At 67.2% G+C, this 15,436-nt stretch overlaps 1 protein-coding gene across 3 annotated transcripts; it reads right to left on the bottom strand.

Annotated features, from left to right (window-relative positions):
• Nucleotides 1-31: 31 nt before the first annotated feature.
• MAP7D1 (MAP7 domain containing 1) lies at nt 32-15,046 on the bottom strand. 3 transcript variants are annotated; one of them, XM_082296475.1, is made up of 18 exons: nt 14,964-15,046; nt 8,102-8,761; nt 7,928-7,996; nt 7,091-7,254; nt 6,620-6,734; nt 4,807-4,917; nt 3,245-3,367; nt 2,973-3,115; nt 2,720-2,853; nt 2,278-2,627; nt 2,027-2,201; nt 1,802-1,961; nt 1,426-1,530; nt 1,249-1,302; nt 1,089-1,146; nt 887-1,004; nt 624-814; nt 32-550 (listed from the first exon to the last, which is right to left on the bottom strand). In XM_082296475.1, exons 2-18 carry the CDS (start codon nt 8,742-8,744, stop codon nt 540-542), a joined length of 2,724 nt encoding a protein of 907 aa, XP_082152601.1. In that variant the 5' UTR covers nt 8,745-8,761; nt 14,964-15,046; the 3' UTR covers nt 32-539. The 3 variants fall into 3 exon arrangements, with proteins under 3 accessions (XP_082152601.1, XP_082152600.1, XP_082152602.1); XM_082296474.1 differs by lacking the exon at nt 14,964-15,046 and adding an exon at nt 14,600-14,750; XM_082296476.1 differs by lacking the exons at nt 4,807-4,917; nt 14,964-15,046 and adding an exon at nt 14,600-14,750.
• Between the last annotated feature and the right edge of the window lie 390 nt (nt 15,047-15,436).

Raw genomic sequence — 15,436 nt, 5'->3', positions numbered from 1 at the left:
CCCCTCCCCGGACTCAGAGAGGCACGCCGAGGGCATTGTCCACTTTTAATTGTTGTCAAAGGTTGTCTGGATGCATAACACTGTCACAAGGGCACAGAGCAGCGTGGTGCCGGCCGGGCCCGGGGACACCGGACACACGGACATGCGGGGGAATGTGGGGACAGGGAGCTGTGACCCCCACCTCCCCGAGCCCCCCAGAGCATCCCCACACCCGGCCGGCTCTATTTACAGTATTCACAGACGTTGTACCCAGCGAGTTAAATAACTACATCATTACACCACACGTCTGGGGCGGCTCCGGCAGGCTGCGAGGGTGGGCTGTCAGTCTGATAAGGTGCATATTTAAAATAAAAAACCCAACAAAACGAAATAAAAACGAGAACAAAGAGAGGAGCCAGGCGTCCTCGCCGGGGTCCCACAGCCCCCGGGCGCCCGGGAGGAGCAGCAAGGGTCGTGTTCTGGTGACAGCTACGGGTCTGCATGGGCCGCCGCCGGGGTCACGGCACGGGCAGTGGCCCCTGGGAACATCGGCCAGGCCCTCACAGCACCTCTGCAGGTGGGGAGAGCAGTGTGAGCCTGAGGTATGCACAGCGCCGTCCCCCCACACCCCTCCCGCTGCTCACCTGTCACCTGTGGGGGCTTCACCACGGCCTGCTTGAGGAAAGGCTCCTTGTCGCCGAAGGGGATGATGCTGCCAGGGCTACCACCGTTGTGGGAGAGATCCCGCAGCTCCTTGGAGCCCTCGGTGCCCGAGAAGCCGTTCTCGTGCTTGCTGGGCTGCACGCCGTTCACCAGGGCCGCTGCCTCCTTGGAGCTGCGGGATGGGAGGGCTGGGCTCAGCCCCAGCCCCGCTGCCCCCCGGCACCCCCAGTGTCCCCGCGCTCACCTTGGCTGCAGCCCCTCGCCCACCAAGGCCTTCGTTCCCCCTGGTGTCCCTGCACTTGGGGTCTCTGTCTCCGGGAGCTCCTCTGCCTTCGGGATTGGCCCCAGGTGCTTCTCGCGGCCTGAGGACACGGCAGAACCTGGCTCAGCCATGGCCCGGACCAGACCATGGCTGGGGGAAGTAGGATCCTGGGGTGCCCACACACCTGGGACATCTTCCTGCTCAGCTGCTTTCCCATTCACCACCTTCTTGTCCTCCTTCTTCTGCAGGGACAGGAGAGCTGTGAGGGTCTGCGGGCAGGGGCAGGAGGGCTCTGTAGAGTGCCCCAAGTTCCCTGTGCCCCGGGACAGACGACAGGCTCCCACCTTGGTGTCTGCTGCATCCGACTTGCGCGTCCTCTTCATGATCTCCTCCAGGCGCTGCAGTCACAGAGGGGCTCACAGAGGGGCCCTGGCCACCCAGATCTGCCCCTGGTGCCAGGCAGGATCCCTTCCAGGGAAAAACCTGCTGTGCCCCTGCCTGGAGGAGCCCCCCACCCTCACCTTCTTCCTCTCCAGCCGCTCCTGCTCCTCACGCTGGAAGTGCTTCTCCCGCTCCAGGCGCTGCCGTTCAGCCTCTTCGCGTGCCCTGGCCTCGGCCTCTTCCTTCTGTGTCACAGCAGAGGGGGAATGGATGAGATACGACAGGGAGGGATGGGATGGGGCAAGGACCAGGGAAGGGACTGATGGGATGTGCTGCCTGGACAGCTCAGCACAGCCCTGCCCCATGTTCTCTCCTGCCACCCTGGGCCTTGAGGCGCTGGGCTGGTTCTCACCCATTCATCCCCCAGAAGAACATCCCTGCCTTCCCCCTCCATCCCTGCCTTTGTCCCCCCATCCCCTGCTGCAGCCCCTTTCCCCCACACCCTGTCACCCCAACCTGTCTCTGCAGCCGCTCCATCTCCTCTCGCTCGGCTCGGGCTCTCTCCTGGGCCTCTCGTTCCTCCTGCAGCCGCCGCTCCTCCTCCCGTTGCCGTGCCAGGGCCTCCCGCCGGCTCTGCTCCTCGGCCGCCCGCTGCGCCCGCTCCTCCTGCGCCCGCCTGCGGGGAGGGAGCCCTTAGCACGGCAGGAGGCCAGGGCTGGGGGCTAGGGGGACAACACCCACCTCTCCTGCTCCTCCTGCTCCCGGCGCTCCCGTTCCTCCCGCTCCCGCTGCTCCCGGGCCTGGCGTCGCTTCTCTGCCAACAGCCGGGCAGCCTCCTCCCGGTCCGTGGTGCCGGCAGAGGGTCTGGCTGGGGGGCTGGCCGGCACAGGGCCGGGGGCCGTAGGGACTGGGTGTGCTGGGGGAGGCAGGCAGCGTCAGGGCTGCTCTGGCTTCTCCCAGCCTCACGGCTTCCCTGGCCACAATGTACCCACCTGCTGTCGGCTCTGCGGGCACCTTGGGGGGCTCAGGAAGGGCCGGGGGTGCCAGACCCCGCTCCTCCTCCATCCTCTCCCGCACCTTCGCCTGGCTCTCCTGCTCCCCCCGCTCCTCCCGGGCCCTGGCCCGCACCTTGGGGGAGGAATGGGCACTTCGAGGCAGGGGTGGCTTGTGGGGAGAGCTGAGGGCCGGGCTGGGGGACGCCGGCCGGGCCTTGGGGGTGGCAGGGGACGAGGGACGGTTCTTGGGGGTGGCAGGGGATGAGGGACGGTTCTTGGGGGTGGCAGGGGACGAGGGACGGTTCTTGGGAACGGCAGGGGATGAGGGACGGTTCTTGGGGCCAGGGCTGCAAACAGAGCAACAGACCGTGTTAGTGGGGCTGGGGCAGCCCCCGGGTGGGGTCAGGGGCTGGGAAGCCTCAGGGTAGGAGGTCCTGACCTGCTGTCAGCCGCAGGCAGGAGCCGGGGCTGTGCTGCCGGCAGTGCCTGCCGCTTCTTGAGGCTGCGCTCACGGGACAGGGCACTGCGCTCCTTGGCGTTGTCCCGATCCTTCTCCTTCTTCTCCTTCTTCTTCTACTCCGGCCAAGGACAGACAGAAATGGTGTCAACGCTGGGTGCTGGGCTCGGCCGGAAGCCACACTGTGTCCCACAGCTGCCCTGGCACCCAGGGTCCCGTGGGAGGTGGCACTCACGGGCGAGGGCTCGGTCCTGCGGCGCGGCGTCACATCAGGGCTGGCAGCGGCTGCCTTCCGGCGCTCCCAGCAGCGGTGTGGCAGGCGGTGGTTGTGGCAGGGGCTGAGGGGGCTGGCAGAGGCTGAGCGGGGACACACGGGCACTGGGAGAGGAGTGACCATGGTCAGGACAGAGCCAGCACCAATTCCAGCTCCCCACTGACTACAGACTCCCTCATCCTGGTTCCCTGCCTGTGCCAGGACCCGGGTGTCCCTGACCCCCGGGGGCTCACCCTGCTCCTTGCCATTCCCAGCCAGCGTCACAGCGCTCCGGCTGCGCGCAAGGAAGGACAGGGTGGGCGTCATCAGCCGGTCCACGATGCTGCTCTCCCACGGGCTCAGCTGCAGGCTCCGGTCTGGGGAGGAACAGGGGCCATTAGTGCGCCACAAACCTTCAGATCCCAGTCCTGCCACCGCTGGGAGGGAGCAGCCATGTGTCTGAAGCAGTACCATGGCGCATGCACAGTTTCAGGAATGCCCAGAGCTTGGACATGCTGGGGAGGGGTCCCCACGACCCCAGGCAGCTGGAAGGGTCCCCACTGCCTCACACAGCTGAGCAGGATGAAGGGTCATGCGGGCCCAAGCATGCGCGGGCGGCTGGGCACCTGTGGGACGGCGCTGTGGCATGATGACAGTGGGATCCCTGTGTCCTGTGGACACCACAGTCACCGTGTACCAGTGGTGCTGGATGCCACCCTGGTGACAGCAGCCCTTCCACTCTGCCCTCTCCTTGTGCCCAGCAATGGCATCCCTCTGTGCTCCTGCCCTGTGTGACCAAGGCTCTGGCACGTGCCAGCGGCCCCACAGTGTGCCCTCATCCCACGGGAGCTGTGCTGAATCACCAAGCATGCCCCAGGAGCCAGACCAGGCTCACAGCACTCACGGAACGGCGATGCCCAACCACACAGCTGGCTCAGATGGGCACGGGGCTGCCACTGGCTGCCCTGCAGCACTTGTCACCAAACACCCCACGGCGCATGGGAAGCGCCCATGGAGACAGGGCCCTTCTGCCCCTCTCCACTGGGCATCAGGCCAGGGGCAGCACCGGCTGCCGGGAGGGGAGAGCACAAAGCCATGGGTGCTGCGGGGGGACAGGATGGCAGGTCTGGCACCGGCCCAGGGAGATGCTGCTCCCACCCGGGCACTGCTGACAGCCCCCAGGTGCCTGTCCCTGGGCTGAGCCCCAGCACGGGGCGGTGGGAGCTGCCTGCGTCACCGCAGCCACCGGCGTCAGCTGCTCTGGCTATTTATACCCGTCCGGGAAGGCGCCCATCACCAGGCAACCCCAAACACAACAGCAGCCCCGGCACTGGACACATCCCTCTGTTGGACACATCCCTCCGGCACGGCTGCAGCCCTGGGCAGCACTCCCAGGGCCAGGACGACCTTGCAGCACCATGGCCACAGAGCTCTGTGGAACCCAGCCCCAGGAGCCTGTGGGGACACCGGCACTGTGCCCAGCCCCAGCAGGGCCAGTGACAGGCAGCCCCTCTGTGGGTGCACCGGCACCCACTGGAGCTGCCCTGGGGCAGGGAGCCAGGCTCCCATCCCCGTCCTGGCGCCCCACGGGGCTGCCACCACCCAGCCATTCCTCCTCCTCTTCTTTCTTCTCCTCCCAGCCCACACAGCCTCAAGGAGCCACCGGCCGGTTCCAGCCTCCTCCCGCAAACAGCAAACGGCTTCTCCTCTCTCCGCGGACACCTGGGGATGGGGGACCCTGGCCTCGGGGGTCCCCAGCGCTGGGCGGGGGCCGGGCTGTGCCCCCTGCGCTGGGGCAAACACAAAGGGCTCTTACTTCTACTGGGAGAGTTCCAGAGGGTGGCGGAGGATTTGGAGAGCCGCTTGTTGATTATAGAGTCGACGTGTTTGGGGAGGTTTACAGCGGACACCGAGCACCGGCTCGCACCTGGAGGAGGGAAAAGACACAAGGGCATTAAGGTCCCGGGGCCGGGGCCAGGCCCCCCACATGCAGCATGCACGGCCGTGCCAGGGCACTGGGGCGGAAGTGGAAGGACCAGGGGAGATGCTGGAGTCCAGGGACACAGCATAGAATGGGGTAGGAGATGCTAGAATCCAGGGATATGGCACAGACTGGGGCAGGAGATGCTGGAATCCAGGGACATGGCACAGACTGGGGCAGGAGATGCTGGACTCTGGGACACAGCACAGAGTGGGGCCAGAGGAGATACTGCCGTCTGGGGACACAACACACAGCACTGGCATTCAGTATGGCAGTGTCTGAACCCTGCAGGGTCATGCTGGGGTCATGCAGGGATCTCATCCTCAGAGAGCCAGGGCGGCTCCCAGGCCCCGCTACAACAGTCTTCCCAAACACAGTCCTGGGAATCGGGAGTGGGTGGCCGGGGACTTCGGCAGCACCAGGCGAGCATCCACCCTGGGGGAGCAGGGTGAGGGCAGCAGGTCCAGACAGACACGAGACAACATCATACTGGTGCTGGGTCACTACGGCACTGCCAGGACAGTGCTGGTGGCTGGCAGCACCTCCACAAGTAGCTGGGATCTCCCCACCCTGGCCGGGCTCCTCTGGACAAAACAGCCAGGGAAGCTCAGGGGTGGTGGAGGCGGGAGATTGGTGAGTGACAGCTGGCAGCAGCTCCAGCAGCACATCCCAATGGGAGGTGGCAGGGGAAGGTGTCCCCTTGCCAGACCCTGCCAGGTGCTGCACCACAGACACAAGGGGCTGCCCCCGAGTGTGCCATGAGCCACAGTGGCACACACAGCACCAAGACAGGTGTACTCAGAACATGGAGCCTGTACGCACAGCCCAGCCAGGTACAGCCGGGCACGCAACACCTGTACACACATGGCACTGGGCACACCGTGCCAGTACGCGCAACCTGGCACACAACACCTGTACACAGCCCGGTCAGGTACAGCCAGGAACACAACACCTGTACACAGTCTGGCCAGCTACAGCCGGGGCCACAACAGCTGCCCCATGGCACATGAAGGCCAGACGGTTCCCAAATACACAGCACTCCCCTCTGTCACCATCCATACCAGAGAGTGGTAGCACCTGCCAGCACAGCACAGCACAGCAGTCAGGGGACAGTGGAGACATGTCCAAGTGCTGAATCGTGCCGGGTGTCCCTGAGAAGCCCCCAAGGAGCAGGACCAGCTTCTGCAGCCACATATACAGCCACGGTCACCCCCACACTGGAGCTGGAGGGGCCAAGCACTGCCCCCATCCAGCTGGGGAACAAGGGGACACGCCACAGCACAGACCCCAACCAGAGCTCGCAGAGGCCTTATGCAGCTCCACAGCCCCTGGGGCCAGGGGCCCTTCATGGCTGCTGGAGACCTGGCAGCATGGCCATGGCATGCTGAGGCAGCCAGGGCTGTCCCCACGCAGGTCCCTGAGTGGAACAGGGACTGTGACACACAGCCTCCAGCTTACACATAGCCCCACAGGAGCAGGGAACAGCCACAGCACCCCATCAGTCCCCAGCACAGCCCAGAGTGATGGCAGCATGACCCCACCAAGTGGGGCTGAGCTGGGTTTGAGGGTTGGCAGAGAGATGCCCAGCTGCCCTCACTGCCGTCAGAGCCACAGGGTCCCAGGTGCCTGTGCCCCGCCCGGCACTCACCGTCCTTGTGTGCAGGGGAGCCGTGGTGCAGGGCCCCAGCCCAGGACCACCGCTGCTGCCGGATCTCTGCCCACGTCTTCTTGACCGACCGCTGGATTGCTGCCTCATAGCGCTCCTGCCCGAGGGAGAGGGACAGGCTGAGCCCGGCGGCTGCAGGAGTGGGGCTGGGGCCAGCCAGAGCCTCCCAGCATGAGGCCATTGCAGCAATGGGGATGCTTGGTGCTTGGAGGGAGACAGGACAGTGATGCCTGCCCTGGCCAGGGCACACGTGCCAAGGAGCTGGGCACGGTGCAAGCTCTGCACCATGAAGGAGGGGCAGCAGAGGATGGGCACAGTGGGCAGCTCCCGAAGGGCTCATGAAGCATCTCCTGAAAGGACTGATGGAGCCATGAGGACTCCTCAGGGATTGCAATCCATGTGCTGCCCCAGCCCTCTGTCCACTGCACCCATGATACCCATCCCCATCCCCACCTTATTCTTCTCCAGCTTCTGCCTCTGCCGCTCCTCCAGGACCGCCCGGCGCTTCTCCGCTCGCAGCCGCTGCTCCTCCAGCCGCTTGCGCCGCTCCTCCAGCTGCTTCTCCCGCAGCAGCCGGGCCTTCTCCTCCTTCTCCAGCCATAGCACCCGCTTGGCAGCTGTGGGGGGCAGTGGGATCGCACCGGAGGCACAGCCCTGGGCAGCCCCGTGATGGGACCGCATGCCCATGCCGGTGGTATGGGGCCACAGGCTGGCTGCGTCCAGGGCACGCGGCCGGGCTTGCGGGGCAGGCAGCATCACCACCGGCTGGCCGGCCGGCGAGGGAGGGGTTTGGGCCAGGACAAAAGGGAGGCCGGGAGCCCGCCAGGAGCCCGCCGAGCCGCGCGGTGAACAATGGGGGAATGAGGGTGGAAAGAGCGCAGGGACAAGGAGGCCCCATGCGCGACGCAGGGGCCCCACTCGCCCGCTGCCCCCAGCCACTGTGGGGCTGCCTGGGGCTGCCTGCACATGACAGAGCTGGGCACCAGGCTGGTGGCACCTGCACAGACCTGGGGAATATCCAGAGCAGGGAGCAACAGTGTGTTGGTGGGTCAGTGGCCCGCCTGGGGGTCAGTGGTGTGTCTGGGGGTCACTGGTGTGCCGGAGGGTCAGTGGTGTGCCCAGGGGTCAGCAGTGTGCTGGGGAATCAGTGGTGTGCCTGGTGGGCAGAGCTGCCAGCACCACCGTGTCCGCCTGGGCTCAGCTCATCACAGCTAATGGGATTGCCCATGACCCAGCAAAGCGCCTTAGCCCCTGCCTCCCCCCCATCCACTTTCCCTCCCAGCCCCATACCCAGGTACTTGGCCCGTTCCTCACGCCGCTCTTTTGCCTGCTTGTGCCTTGCCTGGGCTTTCTGGGCATCTGCAGAGGGGAAAGGCTGTCAGGGTAGCACCCAGCTCCACCAGGCATCCAGTGGTGCTCACAGGGTGCAGCATCACTGGAGCACCACAACCTCCTGGCACCCACCTTGCTTGGGCCGGGGGCTGGCAGCAGGAGACGGTGAGGGGCGGTTGCTGCGGGGGGTCACATCTTTCGAGGGCCCACCTGCGGCACCCAGGGAGCTCCTGGCATCAGGAGGAGCCCCTTCAGCGGCAGCTGGGGCTGGGGGCTGGCTCCCGTGGGGCGGTGTCTCTGCCGAGCAAGGGGCGGCAGCGTGGACGGGGACAGGCTGGCCAGTGGCATGGGGCAGTGCCTCTTCTTTGGGGTGCTCTGTCCCAGGGGGCTTGGGGGGCCCGGGGGGGGACTGGTCACACTGGGGGGGGACACTCTGTGCTGAGGGAACCAGAGTTGCAGGGCTGGGAGATACAGGCTGTCCTGACAGTGCTGCAGTTGGAGGGCTGGGTCGGTCACGCTGAGGGGGGCTGCTCTCAGAGGGGGGCATCACAGCCGGGGGGCAGCTGGGCTGCCGAGAGGGGGGCATGGCTGCAGGGACGGGCGAGACAATCTTTTCAGAGGGGGGGATGGCTGCAGGGATGGGTGGGACGGTCTTTTCCGAGGGGATGACATCTGGAGGGCCGGGTTGGTCACGCTGAGGGGGGCTGCGGTCTCCCTGCAGGGCATCCCCAGGTGAAGGGGGCGGTGCGGAGGGTGGGGGGATGCTGTCTCCCATCGGGGATGGTGGCTTCCCTGCAAGAGGAGCAGAGCAGAACACGCAGTCACTAAACTGGGCAGCCCCATCCCCCCAAAACACAGCCCTCAGAGGGGCACAGCCCTGTCCCCCCCAAACACAGCCCTCAGGAGCAAGGCCAGGGAGGGCAGTGGGATCCCACCTCAGCCCTGCTGCTGCTGCCCCGATCCTGGGGGGCATCCGCGGCGGGTGCCAGGCGCTGGGCACACAATGCACAGAGGGACAGCCGGGCTCCGCCAGGCACTGCCACCACAAAGCTGCCCTTCATCCCCTGGCAGCTGCCGCCTGGCCCTGCCGTGGGGGGACACGGGGCCAGAGACCCCCCCCATGGGCACAGGGACCCCACATTCCCCTGCAGCTCTCCCCGGGGGGACGAGGACGTCGAGCGCTTCCGCGGCACAGACAGCTCAGCCGGAGGCAGGATGGGCGCGGGCCGTGGCGTCACCGTGACAGCCCACGGCCTCCATCGAGCCACGGACCCGCAGCCATGAACTCATGGCCCAGGAATGCACACGAGGCCGCCAGACAGAGCCCCCTCCCCGCGTGGGGCCGGCCGTGGGGCAGCCCGGGGGATCACCCCCGTTCTGGATGCCCCCCAGGCAACCCGAGGGAGCCCTGAGCACACCCCAACACGGTGCCAGCGCCTGGCAATGCCACAGCACGTGCCCTCTAGAAGTGGTGACGGAAGTGTCTGCAGTGACAACAGTGGTGGTGACTCCCCCGGCCCCCATTATCAGCCCTTTGCAAACAAACCCTTCAGTACTTGCCAGGATCCCAACTCCAACCCCCACGCAGCGGCGGCACCATCGCTCCTGGCCGGAATGATGCCAGAGCCATCCCAGGACACACCACTCCAGCCCGCTGGGCACCACTGCAGAGCGAGCCCCCAGCTGCAGGGGGGATGGCAGAACCCCAGTGAGCAGCACCCACCACCAGCTGATGTCACGCGCCGGCTCAGCCGTGTTTGCAGAGCTCTCCACAACCCTCAGCGAGGGGCAAAGTGTGGGCTCTGCAAACACAGCCGGCGCCGCTCCTCACCCACCCCATGGCTTCTTACCCATCCCATGCTGGAGCACTCCAAGCCAGGGTCAGCCCAGGCTACCCAGAGAGGCACTGCCAGCCCCCTGCACTGACAGCATGGGCACACCCCAGGTCCCCTGGTCCCCTGGTCCCCAGAGAGGGGCTGGGGGTGCTGCTGCAGCCCCCCAGGCCAGGACTGTGTTAACAGGGTTCCTCCACCCTGGACTCTGTGGGGACACAGCCAGCCCGGGACACAGCCAGCCCTGGCCGCCCCGCAGACCTTCCGGGTATTTTCTGCCGCAGGAAGCCGGCCCATCCCCTGGCCCTGATCCTGCACATCCCATGTCCCCAGCGCTGCACCCTGCAAGGCGGCCAGCGGTCTGATGAGGGGCTGGGACTGGGGGGTCCCCTGCTCTGTCCCCCCAGGGCTGCCCCAGATGGGCATCCATAGGCAGAAGGGCTTGGCAGCTCCCAGGTGCCAGATCCCAGGATGGTACCTGCAGTGTCACCACGTGTGTGCCAGTTGGGAGGGGTGACCCTGGGACCACTGTGGTGGCACAGCCAAGTGCTGCCCAGAGGGCTGAGAGAAAGCATCGAGGCCAGGCTGATCCCCTGAGCAGATGGAAATACCTCAGAGAGCCCTGGACGTGTGGGGAGCACTGGCAGGGGACAGTGGGTGCCTCCTGCCACCCCACACAGCCAGGCACAGAGCCCTGGGCAGGATCTGCCCTGCCCCACTGGCCAGAGAGACAACAACACCTGTGGCCAGGGCAGGGCTGTGGGCATGGCCAAGACCTCCAGGCCCAGCCAAGACCCCCAATGTGGGGCAGGGCCAGCCCTGCCGCCATCTGTCCCTGTCGCTGCTCCAGCACGGCAGCTGCCCTGAAACCCAACGCTGCCTGCGCCCAAGCGGCGCGGGCGTCCCCTCTCCCCCAGCCAGGGCATTCCACAAGGATTAGCTCTGGTCCCCCCAGACACACAGGCACGGCTGCCCCGCAGCACCCAGCCCGGGCGAGCCTGCATGGCACCGGCCCCACTGCTGCCACCGGGACGGTGCTGTGCCCAGCACAGGGCGAGGTGCTGCCCTCAACGCCGCATCACCCAGCTCATCCTGCTCCTCCCATGGGTCCCTTTGGCACTGGTGCCTGTGCCACCGAGCACCAACGGCACCTCTGGCCCGGCAGTGCCCGGCACAGCACGGTTCCTTGACCAGCACATGGCAAGGGATGCTCAGCCAGGCGGAGGCAGATCCCCGGTGCCGTGAAGCGAGAGCACATCGAGGCCCACGGGCACTGCTCGGACCAGCGGCCCTCATTAACTGCCCGCCGTACACCCCTGCAGGGCACTGCCCGTAAGATCGGGGGGGCACCCTCCTGATGTCACCTCAGGTCCCCCCAGCTCCGTATCCTTGTGTTCCCGCTCCACAGCTCCTCGTGCAGTGCCCAGCGGGGCAGGGGTCATCAGCCAGGGCCCACCCCTGCCCCAAGGGCCAGGAGAGCAGGGCTGGTGGTGCAGTGGAGGTCATTGGTGACCACTGCTAAACCACCCAAAGGTGCTGGTGTCACAGCGCCCAGCCACCCTGGCCATTGCACCAGTCCCTGCTGTGCCAAGGACAAGACCTTGAGGCCAGCCCCAAGAGCCACTGCTGGCCCTGCAGGGCTGCTCCCCACAGCCCGTGGGGACATCCATGTGCACAATACACCCTTGGGCCCTTCCTGGTGCAGTTGTGCCCAGCTGCCTCCCCCGCCTTGACAGCAGCCCCACGGGAATGAGTCCCTGGGTCTCTTGTCCCAGCAGGTCCTGGTGCAGAGCAGGAAATCAGCCGTGGCTCCAGGGCAGGGATTGCTCTGTGGGTGCTGGTGGCCACTCTGAGGCCACCAGAGCACTGTGGGATGCACCGGGATGCTTCAAGCCCTGGGGGTGCTCCAAGCCCCAGTGCTGCCCCTGATCCCACCCCCGCCTCAACATTCAGATGTGCCTTGGGGCTCAGCCCTGCCCTGTCCCACCCAGCTCCTGGGATTCCCCTGTGCTGCAGCAACACTCACACCTGGATGACAGGGACAGTGAGCAAGCGCTCCTGACACATCCCTGGCACGTCCACAGCACATTCCCAACACGTCCCCACTATGTCCTGTCTGCAGGCACAGCACTGACACGCACCCTCAGTGACAGCTCACATGCCTGGGCAGGGAGACATGGGCAATGCCAGCAGCCCCCACCTCGGGGGTGGCCAGTGCCACCCTGGCAGCCGCCATCAGCAATGACACCCTGCCTAGAATGGGGACAGCCACCTGCAGCCTGTCCCCAGGCACACGGGCACTGTCACCCATGGCTGGCTCCTCTCCCCGCCAGCTTGGAGCCAGTGAAACACAGCTGGCAGCTGGCTGGGCTTCAGCCCACGGTGCCCCACCACTGCCCACAGCCCCGCTTTGGGGGACAGGCCTCCGGGGATAGGCTGGAGCAGGCAGGAGGGGGCAGGCAGCAGGGCCCCTGGGAGGACATAACCAGGTGCCAGGCAGGCGAAAGAGGCATATCCAGCCCTCTTTCCCAGGGCTCGTGTCCTGCCAAGGCTCTGGGATAGGCATATGGGGGGCAGCCATGGGGGAACTGCACCAGCCCCTGGGCCAGGGCAGAGATCATTGAGCTCCCGCAGCACTGCCGAGCCAGCAGTGACATGCCGAGCTGGAGAGCAACAAGGGGAACTTGGGATCTCGTGGTGAGAGTGAGGCCAGAGCCAGGGGGTTTCCAGGGTTTAAAACACAGGCAGAGGAAAGAGCTGGAGCTGCTGCTGGCCCCAGCACCCCCACAGCAAACTGTGGCTGTGGTCACAGCGCAACCCCAAACAGCCCGAGGGCAGGGGCAGGAACACCTGCCCACCATCCATCTGGCATGCTGGCAGTGGCGACAGGAGGTGCCCTCGTCCTTGGGGCGACCCATGTGGCGGTCCACCAGTGCCCAGGGCAGCCAGCCCAGCCACGCTCCTGAAAACCTGTCTGCTAGCATCACGCTGGGAAACAGAAACCTGGCTGGAAGGCAGGGCATGGGGCTCTGCACCTGCCAGCATCCAGTCCCTTGGGGAGCAGGTCAGTATCCCCAAAAAACAGGTCCTGTGCCTCACAACATGGATGTGGCACCTACCAGGGCTGGGGCCATGCAGGATCCAGGTCCATTCCCAGCAGGCTGCCTGTGGGGCTGCCCAACCCTGCCCAGAGCCCTCCAAGGAGAGAGAGCTGTGCTAACTATTTTGGACATGGCACCACGGGACTGTCACATCACCACTCTGCACGTCGCATCACGTTGCTCTGACGGTTTCACAGCAGCAGCTCCCGCGCTGGGAGAACTCCCGAGCTGCTGAACTCCCAAACACAGGCACTGGCGGGCAACCAGCTCACCCTCCCTCTCCGCCGTGCCAAGGTAGAAGGGCTGGAGAAGCTGGAAGAAACCTGGATACAAACAGACCTCTACCTGCTCCCTGCCTTGGCCCTTGTCCCTCTGTCCACTGCATCCCTCTGCCCACCTGGGCAGCTCCCCAGGTCACACCCTGCCCTGGCTGCCCTTCACGAGTTTCTGGCCTCCGGTGCCACTGGCTGCCCACACCATGGTGGGTCCTGGCCCCTAGACTGAAATCCCATCCCTGCTGGTGGATCCAACCCGCTCTAGGCAGCAAGACAGGGAGCAGCCCGCGCTGCCCAGTCATGCAGGTCACCTACATGGGACAGGTCAAGGATGGACCCTGAAGGAGGACATGGTGCAAAGCTGCCCGCGCTCCTTCATCACCATTCTGTGCTCACAGTAGAGCAGCCAATGACCCACCCAGGTGTGCGGGGAGCCCAGGGTAGCCGGGAGCAGCCAGCCCTGGTCCCCGGGCAGCGACAGCATCGAGTGGGCAGGCCACGGCGGGCGGGAAGGCGGCGCAGGCAGAGAGCGGGACTCAGACAACATGTCTGGCGCAGGACGCGTCGTTCGGGCAGTCATGCCAGGACCCGCGGCCGGTTGGTGCAGGAGCCACCGGTTTTCAGCACCGCCGGGAGCCGCAGCCATCCCTCCCTCTCCGCGGGCCCGGGCCGTGGGCGATGGAGCACTGGGGCCGAGGGGGAGGGGAGCCGCCTCTCCTCTTCCTCCCGCGGTGGGAAGCGGCTTCGCCGCGGAGCTCTGCTTAGTCACAGCGAGCACTGCACTGGAGCCCCGGGAGGCAGCGCCAACCCCGGCCCCGGCCCCGAGCACGGCCCCGCCGCCGCCGCCCTCCCCGGTTCATCCCGGGGCAGCGGGACCGGCCCTGCCGGGACGAGCCGCGAGTCCACGCGGCGGGGCGGGGGCGGCCCCGGGCGGGGGGCAGCGGGTGCCTCCCACAGGGGGCATCGCCCACCGGCCGGCGGGGACGAGCCGGGGCAGCGCCGGCGCCGCCACCCCCGGGGCTCCCCAAGGGCAGTCTCCTTGCACCCCCCACGGCGGCGGGGCCGGGGCCGCTACGGCCCTCCCCAAGATGGAAGGGCCGTGCCCGGGCTTTGTCCCTCCCGGGAAGCCGCCCCGGCCCCGGCAGCGCGTTTGCCCCCCCCCTCCCCCCCCGGCTCCTCCACCGCCTCTCCGAGCCGCCGCCCCGCTCCGCTCCGCCGCATTCCGCGGACCCGGCCGCCGCATCTCCGCCGGCACCGCCGGCCGCATCCCGCACCCCCCGGCAGACCCCGCACCCCCGGGCCCCATTCCGCAGCCCCTCGGCCGCATCCCGCACCCCGACTCCGTGCGGCCCCGCCTCAAGGGAGGGGGCCCGGGCCCCCCCCGGAGCGGGTACCGGCCCCGGTGCCGCCGCGGATCCTTACCGAGGGGCTGGGGCTGGGGCCGGGGCTGCGGCTCCCGCCCGGCGCAGCTCCGCTCCATGGCGCGGCAGGCGCAGGGGCTGGCCCAGCCCCGCTCCCCCCGGCCCGCGGGGGAGGACGCTCAGCGCTCCCCGCCCCGGCCCCGCGGCTCCGGCCGGGGGGAGAGGCCGGGGGATGCTCCGCCTCGCCCCGGCTCCAGACGCGGCCCCGCAGCCCCGACCCGGCGCCGCTCCTCCCGCAGCCGCGGCTGGGACCCCGCGTCCGTCACCCGCTGCCTGCCCCCGCAGTGCTCAGCATCCCCCAGCTTTGCTCGGCCGCTCGCCCGCCTCCAGCCCCTGCTCTCCCAGATTTTGGGGCTCGCACACACATTTTACGATGCTCCAGTCACGCGCGAAGCGCTGGCTCCGCAGCAAAAACGCCCCGCCCCGAGCAGCACCTCGATGCACAGCCAGCGCCACCCGGACGAGCTGCCCCAGCCTCAGGCACCCCAAAAAGACACCGGTTTCGTATTTCCGAGCCCCACCTCAGCTGTTCGAGAGGCCTTGGAGCTGCTTCTCCCCCACTCCCCGTCACACGTGAGCCTTAGTCAACGCCAGCAGCCGCCCCCGCTCGCGGGGCTCCCCCACCGCATCCCACCCTGCCCCGGTAACCGGCAGACAACAGAGGCCTCTCCCTCTCCCCGGGCAGGAGCAGCTGCCCCGGCTCGGCCCGGCTCGGGGCTGAAACCCCTCTCGGCCCTGCAAGGACGGGAGTGTAGCAGCACGGCCAGGGTACGGGACAAGTGGGCAGGACCAGCAGTGGGAGGAACACGGCTCCAGGCTCTTCAGGGGCACCAGGAGC

Source organism: Coloeus monedula, assembly GCF_965178545.1.
Source record: "Coloeus monedula genome assembly, chromosome: 24".
Classification (NCBI taxonomy): domain Eukaryota; kingdom Metazoa; phylum Chordata; class Aves; order Passeriformes; family Corvidae; genus Coloeus; species Coloeus monedula.
The sequence above is the reverse complement of the archived record's forward strand: the minus strand, read 5'-3'. Positions and strand labels throughout refer to the sequence as shown.